The sequence below is a fragment of the Neolamprologus multifasciatus genome, chromosome 14 (genome assembly GCF_963576455.1).
Source record: "Neolamprologus multifasciatus chromosome 14, fNeoMul1.2, whole genome shotgun sequence".
Taxonomy (NCBI): Eukaryota; Metazoa; Chordata; class Actinopteri; order Cichliformes; family Cichlidae; genus Neolamprologus; species Neolamprologus multifasciatus.
In genome coordinates, this window is record NC_140452.1 from 33,213,641 (window position 1) to 33,225,275 (window position 11,635).

At 42.0% G+C, this 11,635-nt stretch overlaps 1 protein-coding gene across 1 annotated transcript; it reads right to left on the minus strand.

Annotated features, from left to right (window-relative positions):
• Nucleotides 1–124: 124 nt before the first annotated feature.
• On the minus strand, nt 125–2,143 carry LOC146504467 (retinol-binding protein 2-like). Its single transcript, XM_085131095.1, has 4 exons — nt 1,992–2,143; nt 726–904; nt 519–620; nt 125–268 (listed from the first exon to the last, which is right to left on the minus strand). Exons 1-4 carry the CDS (start codon nt 2,062–2,064, stop codon nt 215–217), a joined length of 408 nt encoding a protein of 135 aa, XP_084987221.1. The 5' UTR covers nt 2,065–2,143; the 3' UTR covers nt 125–214.
• Between the last annotated feature and the right edge of the window lie 9,492 nt (nt 2,144–11,635).

The window sequence follows — 11,635 nt, forward strand, 5'->3', positions numbered from 1 at the left end:
TATGTGTTTAAAAGCCCATACTTTTTAATCCAGTACTGGATTTATGAGCAAGGTTGGACTTCACTTTTTGTATGCATTTAATAAACAAAATATATCACATCAAAATCACAGTAAATTAGAAAAGTTGTGTGACATCAGTTTATTGCAGCTCTCCATAATCACATTAAAAAAAGACACAGCAGACGGTTTTGTGCAGTTGAACTTCATTCCCATGTTATTTCGCCTTCTTAAATACTTGGTGGCAGATTTTGTCGAGAACGTGGATTTCCTAGAAGAGAGGGTACAGACCTTCAGACTTAAAGTCCAACATGGTGCAACACATGTCTGTCTAGATTACACAACAAGGCTGAGCCCGCATGTGTTTTTTTTTTTTTTAGATAGTGATTCATTATCTTTGTTATGACATTTAACTTACTTAATGGATAAGATTCCATTAAGTAAGTTAAACTGCTTTTGAAAGATTCAAAACATCTAAATATATGGTGGAAATTTCCCAGCATGTCACATTTTTTTCTTACCAGGTGTAGTAGGTCTCCCTCAATCCACTGTCTCCAGCCACGATTTTCTTTCTCCCCCTTCTGAACACACACCAGCTTATCCCCATCCCAGGTAACTAGTGTCTGTTACACCACAATATAGGACAAAGACATAGCGCTTAATGCATCACTGGTTCAACACAAGGTGCACTTGTTAAAGGTTCTAGGAGTAAACAAATTCAGTCCTACCTTGACCTTTCGGCTGTCCAGTCCCTTTGTGTACTCCTCAAACTCCTCACCCACGGTGAAGTTGACTTCGTAGTTTCTGAAGGTGCTGAGGGTCTTCGTTTCAAACTTGTCTCCATTCTGGACTATCACTTTCGTCTGATGCAGGTGGACGGCGATCTTCCTGGTGGCAAAGTCAATGTCTGCAAGCATGCAGGGATGCAAAAAGTGAAAGCAGTGCCAGCTGAGGCATCAACTCTTTGTGGGTCTGTGAAGAATATTCTGTCCTGTCTTTGTGTGTGCGCACACACACCCAAAGCTCACATCCAACAGAAATACAGACAACACCACAGGCCACTTATTATGATTCCTCTCCTACCGGTCCTTTTGACAGTTTTGTTTACCCTTTAAAAATGACCTTGCTCCCAGTCAGACGAGGCCTAAATGAGTTTTCCATCCCGCTCAGTTTGGGCTCTGCCAAAGAGAACCACCCATCCTGACCGTTTAGATATTCATATCCCATTTGCCCTAAAGTGAAAATTCAATTTCTTCCCATCACTCTTACAGATGAGGTCCCTATATTTACCCATCTAAATGATATTTTTGACCCATTTCCATAAGGATGTCATTTTCCCATCCGCTGGATGGAAATGAGGCGGAGGCATTGAGGATTTCCTGGATTTCGTGTGAGCCGAGTGTACTGAGGGTTGTTTTATGAATTGCAGATAGAGTCGTGAATAATGAAAGTGTTTCTGGGCCTGATCAACGACACGCCAAAAAAAAAAAAAAAAAAAAAAAAAAAAGGAAGGAAGGAGAGCCTTTTTTCCCCTCCTTTTTAAAAAATTGACGAGCTGGCCCGCTGCCTGATCCAGGGTCGGAATCTGTCTTCCATTTCTGCGGATCGTGGAGGATGAAAATGCAGAAAGGAGTGAATCAATATTTATTTGGCGTCGTAACAGACGGCAACCGCTCACAGAGTGGAGGTTAACTCGGCCTGACAGCAGCTCAATGAGGAAATGAAGCAGTGCCATAGCACTCTCCTTTTTTTCCCTTCCTCTTTCCACTGTCTTCATCTGTCTCTCACACTGCTGCTCTCTCATCTTTTCTGTCACACACATGCTAGATTTCCTGCTCAGACCTTCCTGTCTACTTGGCTGCTTTTAATTACAGCACTTTAACTGAGCTATGGTAAGCTACAGTGTTTGTTTTTGGGTTGTTTTTTTAAAGAGACTTGCCAAGCCAAATTGTCTCGTTCTATGCCGTATCAGATGTTGCATGAGCGTGACTTACCGAGAGCTTTCATGACGTCCTCAAAGTTGTCATTGCTCACCATCTCCCAACGTCCATTGTAATCTGCAGGCATGTTTGACTGGTGTGCGTTTGAAGGCAGGAGTTTACTGTAACGTGTGTTTGTTAAGCAGAGAGAGAGAGAGGCAGTGCGTCGCCCAGCCCTTTATATATACTGTGTTTGTTCCTGTGTGTGTGTGTGTGTGTGTGTGTGTGTGTGTGTGTGTGTGTGTGTGTGTGTGTGTGAAAGTGCTTGAGTGTGCATGTGTGTGTGTGTTCACACTTATACCACTATGTGAGGTATTTCAACTATTACTATGCTTGTGGGAACCAAGATTCCCCACAAGCTTGAGGGTCAAAATGTGGTTTTAGTGTCAGGGTTACAGTTACGTTATGGTTAGGTTTAGGCTGAGGTTTGGGGTTAGGCATTCATTTTTGATGGTTAGGGTTAGGATGAGCGGCTAAGGAAAGCATTATGTCAATTAGATGTCCTCACTAAGGTATAAAAGGGAAGCATGTGTGTGCGTCTGGGTGCATGTGTGTGTGGACCAAAGGACAGGGTCATTGTTTGTCCTTTCAGTGAGTGTGTGTATATGTATGCAGAATAAGCTTAGGTTTGCATTTTTTTGCATTGTAAACACACTCATGTTGGTTTGTGTGTTATGTTGTGATATAAAATCTCATATTACCTACAGCTGAGAGTAGACTTTGTGCATGCTTCGAGTTCTGAGCATCACACTGATGCACTGTAAAGAGTCTCCTGCACTTGTTCCAATCTCCATTTCCGACTTCCGCAATCACTCATTCTAATGTGCTGGAGTGGAGATGAGCTGTAGGGGAGCATGGAGATGTGTGCTGATTACCTTAGCGATAGGTTTGGGAGTTTTGCAGTGGAGACATTCTTCTCTTCTTCTTTTTTTTTTACTTCAAAGGAAGAAATTCCGTTGACTCAAACACAGATTTTTTTTTCTTTGTTGGCAAATCGCTTCTTGATAAGATAAGACACTCAGGCCTCAGTCAACTGGAGTTACTTTATCAGCAATCGAGTGTGAGTGTGTGCTCACATTTTTACAACACAGTGTTTCTCTGTGTTAATGTCTGAGCTGCTTAGTTCGGGTTAATGAAAAGTTTCTGGTTGGTTTATGTGTGCGGGGTTTCGGCATTCGATCACAGTTCCTTATTTGTGTTTAAGAATTCTGAAAGCTGCCATCTAATCCAGTCCTTTTCCATGTCCGTTCATTGAATCAGATACCCACGCAGAGACTGTGTCTGACACAGAGTCAATATGACTCACTCTCTGGATCTCTTTCAGTAGCTGCAGTAATTTTCATAAAATATTGTGCTGTTGTGACATGGTTTCACAACGGTAGCGGTGCCGCGCGCTCACGCTCGCATTGAATTCATCTACGGCTCAAAGATGATGTTGTATGTGGAGGGCCAAAGGTGATGTTGGAGCAGAAGCTCTGATAAACCTCATAATTTATCAGAGCTGATAATAACCTAACCACAGCAACACTTACATTTAACACAGAGAGAAGAACAGATCGCAATGTCCAACTGCACTCTTTGCTTCATCTCACTGCATTTCAGCTGTCTAGTGTAATCATTGACAGACTCTGCCTGCAGTCTGTTTAGTTTGTGTTTTCCTTACACTATGCATGATTCTATGCATAATACATATGCAGTAGAGAATTAGTAAGACTAAGTAATACTAGTAAGACTAATACACTGATTGCCAAAATAAGAATCAGAGAACTCCAGCAACTTTCACAGACAGTCCTGGTTGATAGCTAGAAGGTAAAATTAGAAGTAACTAAATTGTAGCTGTGCTGCTTGGATCAGACGCTGAAAATGTGTTGTCAAAACAGCCAAAACCGACAATATGTAATTAAAGAGTGAACTAACAATAACTCAGATTACTTAAAGGTTTTTGCCCATTGCTGTTCCTTGGGCACAAAATGTTTGAAAAACCCTGATCCATCCACCCTTCAAAAAGAAAACAAATAGTAAAATGATCAAAAATGTTCTAAATGACAGATAATGGTTATTGGAATTATAAATATCTGCATGCATGGGGGAGCTTGTTTTTGTTTTGTTTTTTGATCAGATATAAGACTTTTTGGCTGTTGTTCTTTACATGGAAACCGTTTGTTATAAATATGTGTGCTTCTTTAATCTACTGTAAAAACTATGCTTTCTGTTTATCTATTTTACTTCTTTTCATCATTTCAGCAACAGGTTGATTATCCGGAAAAAAAAAGTTTTATAATCTTCAGCACTATATACGTACAAATATACAAGCCGGTTTTAAAAAAGTAATATGTAATAAATAGTGTTGTGTATATACAGTTGGGTTATTGCACATAGAACTTGGTATTGCACAGTGGTGGTTCACAGAAGAAATGGGAAAAAAAGAAGGGGGGGGGGGCTGTGTTATCAGGGTGGTTATGGCTTTAGGGAAGAAACAGTTTTTGAGTCTGTGGGTTTTTGTGTTGATGCACCTGTAGCGCTTCCCTGAGGGAAGCAGGCTGAACATGTTGAAACCAGGGTGGGAGCTGTCCTTGAAGATGTTTGCTGCTCTGCTGAGGCAGCGGGAGGAATAAATGTCCATCAGGGAGGGGAGAGGGCAGAAGAGATGAGGACACCAAGGAACTGGAAGGTGTGGACCCTCTCCCCGTTGATGTAAAGGGGGGCCAAGTCAGTGCTGTGTCTCCTGAAGTCGACAATGAGCTCTTTGGTTTTCTTAGAGTTCAGTGCCAGGTTGTTTTCTGAACATTATGCTGCCAGCTTCAGGACTTCCTCCTTCCTGCCTCGTCTCCCTTTGAGTCCGACTACCGTGGTGTCATCAGCAAACTTGATGATGAGATTGTTGTTGTGGGTCGAACTGCAGTCGTGGGTGTAGAGAGAATACAGGAGGGGGCTCAGCACACAGCCCTGTGGGGAGCCGGTGCTCAGTGTGCGAGTGGAGGAGAGATGAGGGCCGAGTCTTACAGTCCGGGGCCGGTTTGTGAGAAAGTCCTTTATCCAGGCACATGTGAGAGGAGGGAGGCCAAGAGTGACCAGTTTGGTGATGAGGATGTCCGGGATGATTGTGTTAAAGGCTGAGCTGTAGTCCACGAAGAGCATTCGGATGTAGCTCTGCCGCTGGTAAATCAGCACAGTGATGGCCACAGGGCGGTAATCATTCAGGCTGGTAATGGGAGACTTCTTCGGCACTAGGATGATTGCCTTGTTGAGTGTAGAGATCAGTCTCTGTGGGTTGGATTATAACCTCCAAATGGCCAAAAAAACCCAACCCCTATTTCTTGCTATTTCTTAGAGAAAATTTCTAAAAGGGTCATTCAGTGTTCAGTGAGGGCTATAAATAAAAAGAAGTGGCACAAATGTAAAGATGGTGCTGGAGTGTGCACTGCTGTCTTTTGCTGATTGTGAAGTAGCAGGTTTGCTACACAATATTTAAATGATGTTAAACTACAAACTACTTTTTAAAATATTTTATTAAAATATTCAGCAAAATATTAAAGATGAATTAATCACTTTTCATTTCAAATGATAAAAAAATCAAAATAAATAATGGGTTTTGTAGTTGCTCAAAGTGATCATTTGTGGAGAGTAAAACACCAAACGTGGCAATTTCGCACGCTTTGAGGTGAAGGGACCAGAGGCAGCAGCAGCAAAAACATCGGACAGCAGCAGCAGCCCAAGCCTCATAGTGCAGGAATATGAGGTGAGGCGCACACTGAGGGCAGTGAACCCCAGGAAGGCCGCCTGACCAGATGGGGTAACCGCAAGGGTCCTTAAAGAGTGTGCAGATCAGCTGGCTGGGGTCTTCGCTAAGATCTTCAACACTTCACTGTCCCAGTCCTGCATCCCGCCGTGCCTAAAGTCAGCCACAATTGTCCCACTGCCAAAGCGTACTAACATTAGCAGCCTCAACGACTACCGACCAGTTGCTCTAACACCTGTTATAATGAAGTGCTTCGAGAAACTGGTCCGAAGTCACATCATGTCCTGCCTGCCACCCACACTCGACCCGCTCCAGTTCGCATACAGAGCTAACAAATCAACTGAAGATGCCATTGCTACAACGCTCCACACCACCATCTCTCACCTGGAAGTGCAGGGCCGTTACGCCAGGCTGCTCTTTGTTGACTTTAGCTCTGCTTTCAATACGATACTCCCGGACAGACTAATAGTTAAACTGCTGGAAATTGGACTTCCTTCTACCACCTGCCGCTGGATCAGAGACCGTGTACAGAGAGTTAGAGTGGGGCCTCATCTTTCCTCAGCCCTCAGCCTCAACACCGGCTCTCCACAAGGCTGTGTACTGAGTCCCCTACTGTACACTCTGTACACACATGACTGTGTTAGTACCCACCCAGACAACGCAGTCATCAAGTTTGCAGATGATACCACCGTGGTGGGGCTCATCTCTGGGGGAGATGAGACAGCATACAGAGCTGAAGTTCAGAGGCTGTCAGATTGGTGTGTAGATAACAACCTGGGCCTCAATACCAACAAGACAAAAGAACTGGTAGTTGATTTCAGAAGGAGGAAGTCTGAGCTGCAGCCTGTCAGCATCAACGGGGAGTGTGTGGAAAGGGTCTCCAGTTTCAAGTTTCTGGGAGTGCACATAGACACAGACCTCCGATGGAGCTTTAACACCTCTGCGGTTTTAAAGAAGGCCCAGCAGCATCTCCACTTTCTGAGAATCCTCAGAAAAATGGACCTGAAGAAGGAGCTGCTGACTGTCTTCTACTGCTGCTCCATTGAAAGTGTGCTGACATATTGCATTGGTGTGTGGTTCTCCAGCTGCACCACAGCACAGAGAAAGGCACTCCAGAGGGTCATCAATATGGCACAAAAAATCATTGGACATCTTCTTCCCTCCCTGAAGGACCTGTACAGCACTCACTGTCTCAAGAGGGCACACAGCATCCTACGGGACTGCACACACCCAGGACACCGGGTGTATAAGCTGCTGCCGTCTGGCAGGAGGTTCAGGCTGCTGAGGTCCCGAACAAATAGACTCAAGGACAGCTTTTACAACAGGACAATAGCCCTGATCAATGCAAATAGCTGACCTGACTGGCTACCTACCTGGACTTTTTTTTTTTTTTTTGGGGGGGGGGGGGGGGGGTTAACAACAGTAAAAACAGTAATAATAATAATATTTATATTTATAACAAGGTGCATTAATAATTAATGTGCAATAATAACAGTGTGCAATACAAATACACTTATTCTTCTTTTTTATTACTAAGTTATTATACTGTGTTGTGTTGTTTGTGTTGCGTTGTGATGTGTCGTATCGTGTCGTATCGTGTCGTATCGTGTCGTATCGTGTCGTGTTGTGTTACATGTAGTGCCGACGTAGGACAGTTTTCCAATTTCATTGTACTATTGTACTATGTATGACTGTGCAATGACAATAAAGAGTTATCTCTTATCTCTTATCTCTAATTTTCCAAAATTCTGAGACCTTTAGCAACTCTCAGCTCATTGTATTCGTTTTGTTAAAGCCGCCACCTTAAAGGTTCTGGCACAAAGTGATCTCACCCAATGGTTTTATTTTCATCAGCAGCACATAAAGCAAAAAACAGCTCAGGTAAGGCCACTGTATAGGCTTCTACCTGCCCATCACAAACAACAGTTAGTTGACAACAAGTCAAGAGCTGGTTATTTAAAAGAGAGCAAAAAAATCTATGAGGCTGAATAACAGACTTAATTTATGTTCGTTGAATGTATAGAAACTGCAAAAATAAGAGCTTTGTATGTTTAACAGTATGTCAGACAGATGCACACTCCCCAAGCCCTCAATAAAATCAAGCATTATACATTTAACATAAGAGAACATAGATTCTATAAGCAGTTACACAACAATGATTCTTTAAGGTACACCTGCAAGGTAGATGGATGAATAGATGAAATTGTCAATACTGAGGGTCTTATATTATTAGTGCAAAAATGCATATGCAACACTGATTAAAAAAGAAAGAAAAGTAAAAAGGAAGTTACTCAAAGCAGAGTAAAAATAAGTGCAAAGTAGTGCAAATTGCATAACTAATATGTACACTATAGATCTAAGAACAACAGCTACAGCAAGGTATAATACAGACATATGTGTGTGCAATCGTATGCCTGACAGGTGTGTTCACCTGTCATACACAGAAGAGTTATAAAGTTTTCTAGCATTAAAGCATTCTTTATGGCAATGTGGTTGAATCAGTGTGAGAGCAAAGGAGCTCTGCTGAATGTGGAGTGGAGTGGGTGTGATGTGTCGTCCTCGATGCAGCAGTTTTTTTCAGTGCCCTCCTGTCCTGATCTTTAGTCAGTGTGGCTCTTGCGCAAGGCCTCAATCAAATGAACAGGAACGACAGAAAGGGCCTGGAAGCCTTCTATGGGGCTCAGGAGGTATAGCATGTAGGCTGTCCACTACTCAGATACTTAGTTATTCAATCCTTCCTCTGCACTTGCACAGGTGAATTGTTCACTCATTCACACATGTTCACAGCCAGAATAATTGAATGTGTCTTGCAGTTTAAAGTGCTTTGAGCAGTTTTATAAGATTTGAAAAACTCTGTGCATGCTATCTATTCACTAAAAAGTATGAGGGACTTTATGAATGTGCATCTTTTGGCCAACTTTGAACACTTGTGATGATTCAATATGAAGTATTGCTGCACTTGTGGGTTTTTTTTCTGCTCTGGACAGTAGAACAGGCTCTGCTGTAAAAAAAAAAAAAAAAAAAAAAGATGTTATGCACTGAAGCAAAATCTAACAAAAATTGAAGGGTTGTTTGCTTATACTGCCAAGTTGCTGATCACATCTGATCAAAGTGCACCAGCACAGCACTGATAAAGCAAATTAGTAGAGGTTGTTTTCCCTCTTAAACATTTTAACTTGAGCTTGATTGCTGGCTGTTTCTGCATATTTAAGGTTAGAGAGAAAACTATGGCACTTATTTATCCTCATTAAAAACCACATTTCTAACTCACAATACAGAACTGTGCCTGTACATCAAAACAGTTTCTACCTGTATCTACCTTCACTTTGAAATGTGGACTGCTCTTCATCAAAGTTACAATAAACTAAACTGAACTAAACACATGAACAGCTTTACTCTTGATGTCTTGATGACACGCTGGGTAGTCATTAACAGTTTATGCTGGAAAAAGCATTTGATCATCTACAAATGTCTCACAAAGCTACTTGATACCAAAATTTTCATTTTGGAGCAGGATTGTGGGCTGTAACTGTGTCCCTCTCCATAAAAAAAAATCTTGCATAGTCTGGTTACTGGCAACGTTTGATCTTTTCAAGAGAGATTGGTTCATGTAAACCACGCTTCGAGCACAGCAAATTTCCCTTTAGCCCTGAGGAGAAGCATTACCGAGAAGCACAAATCTGAGAAATGCTACAAATCATTTCTCCACCCAGATGTTTATCAGTTGGCATGAGAGGGAGTCTTGCAAACGACATCAAGACCACAGCATCCAGCCCTGAATTAGATAAGAAGAAAGGTAACAGCAACACCTGCAGAAATCTCTACAACTGACTAAATATTAAACCGTGCGTCCATTATATGAACATCAGCTTCATGCTTTTAACTGAACTAACCACAAACAAAAGTGTTACTCTCCAGAAAAAAGAAAACGAAAAACTGGACGTCTGAAATTTAGCGAAAAGAAGTAGAAATGTTGAACTTCATAGTCGCATCCTTATCCTTGGTTTGATTTCTCTTTTTTTTGTAGTTTTTTAAATAAAAATGGAACTCCACGCTGACTCTAAATCCTCACCACCGCTATGAACGAGTGTGGAGGGAACATCACAGTTTAAGGCTTCACGGTTTCGCAGGGACAGCAAATTTGAATTTGAATTAAGGAGAATGTCAGGGCAGCAGTTCATGACCTGAAACTTATGAAAGGTCAGCAACGCAACCAGGCAATTTATCCACAGCCCAGGAAAAAGAAAGAAGAAAATCCATGTTTGTGAGGCGCTAAATCCTGACTTCACACCAAATGCGATGCTGTGGTTCATTAGGAATATTGATGGACTGAGATTGGACTGAGAAATGATTACCACTTCCTACTGATCTTTGTGTAATTATCATAGGCAGCCACAGGAAACATCTATTGTTAATGCTAAAGGAGTTTGTATGAGTTACTGCAGTAACACTTACTTCTTCTAGAGCAGGGGTGTCAAACTCAAATACACAGTGGGCCAAAATGTAAAACTGGAACAAAGTCGCGGGCTAACATTAATATTTATTGTCTGTGAAGGTTCTCAGTCATCCAGGTCATCGTAGTCAAAGGAGCTTGCAAAGAAAAGCGTCTGGACTTCTTTAAGTTACTTGAAGACGTTTCACCTCTCAATCGAGAAGCTTCTTCAGTTCTAAGGTCAAATGGTGGGAAGTCCCAGATATAAACCTAGTGGGAGTAATTAATATTTATTGAAAAAAAATCTTCCTCCAGATATAAGAATGAATCTTTTCTTATGGACTCCAACAAGTTTTGCTGAAAAACTGAATATGGAACAAGCAAAGCTTAATACTAAACAATATATATATTAGCTGTATAATACCAGTAGACCAGCTCTAATAGTAATTTGGTATGGCTTTGCGGGCCAAATGTGAGTAGGCTGCGGGCCAAATTTGGCCCGCCGGCCGGAGTTTGACACCTATGTTCTAGAGTGTTCATCTCTTTGTTTGTAAGATGAAGTCACATGAAGGTCAGCTTACATTTGATAAGTGAGGGTTCACCAAGCTTTCCTCGCTGCCGCACACGCAGCAGAAAACGAAGAAGTCTCTTTCTTTCTTCTCAAGTTCCCTCTCTACAGTTTCCCCATTTTACCACACAGGGGCGATGTTGCTACACACGACACAAAGTACCTCGTGAGACCTTGTGAGAATATCTTGGACTCTGTGGAAAAATATTAGCACATTTCATACTGCGATCAAAGTTAAGACGACATGGAGCCATCTGGGAACTGAGAGGCCGACTTAGTGGAAATCTGTTCATGTTTTTTTTTTCTTTTTTTGTTAGGTTAAAGAAAAGTATTAGCTGATTTATAGTAAACACAAAGACAGAGACGGTTAATTGCACAGAGAATGACAAGCAGTCCCCTAAGAAAGAATGGCTGCAACTATGTGCACACGTGTGCACGGCGTCTCATAAACGTATGCAAATGCAATTAGGGCAGTTTTAATAATGCATCACAGTGCATCACATTTTCAATTCTGCGTGATTCACACCTAATGGCACAGCCCCCGTAACCTTGTAGGCACACACTGCATTGACATTTACTTCTGTCAGCTGATTACACACTTCCTTGTGTGTGTGTGTGTGTGTGTGTCTGTGTGTGTGTGTGAATGTGTTTCAAGATATCTTCACAACTTGCCTGCAACCTTGGCATCAAACTGATACACATCTTTGAAATAGTCTCACGATTCTGTTTCCTGCTAGACTTCACACCTACCCACCTCCCCACCCCAACTTGTGAGTGCCTTATTCCACTTATCTCAGCATAATCTTTTTAACGGTGAGATGTCGTGCATTGTGCTCGCGTTCTGCGTCAGTCTCCACAAAATGCGATTTCAATATCCTGTGCGATTCAATTCAATTTGCTTCATTAGTGTGGCATTCAAA

Excerpts from the sequence above, each read along its gene's own strand:
- LOC146504467 (XM_085131095.1), bottom strand. The coding sequence starts at position 2,064 with ATGCCTGCAGATTACAATGGACGTTGGGAGATGGTGAGCAATGACAAC. Across the intron at positions 905-1,991 it reads GGACGTCATGAAAGCTCTCG|ACATTGACTTTGCCACCAGG; the intron begins GTAAGTCACGCT and ends GCATGCTTGCAG. Across the intron at positions 269-518 it reads AGGGAGACCTACTACACCTG|GAAATCCACGTTCTCGACAA; the intron begins GTAAGAAAAAAA and ends CCTCTCTTCTAG.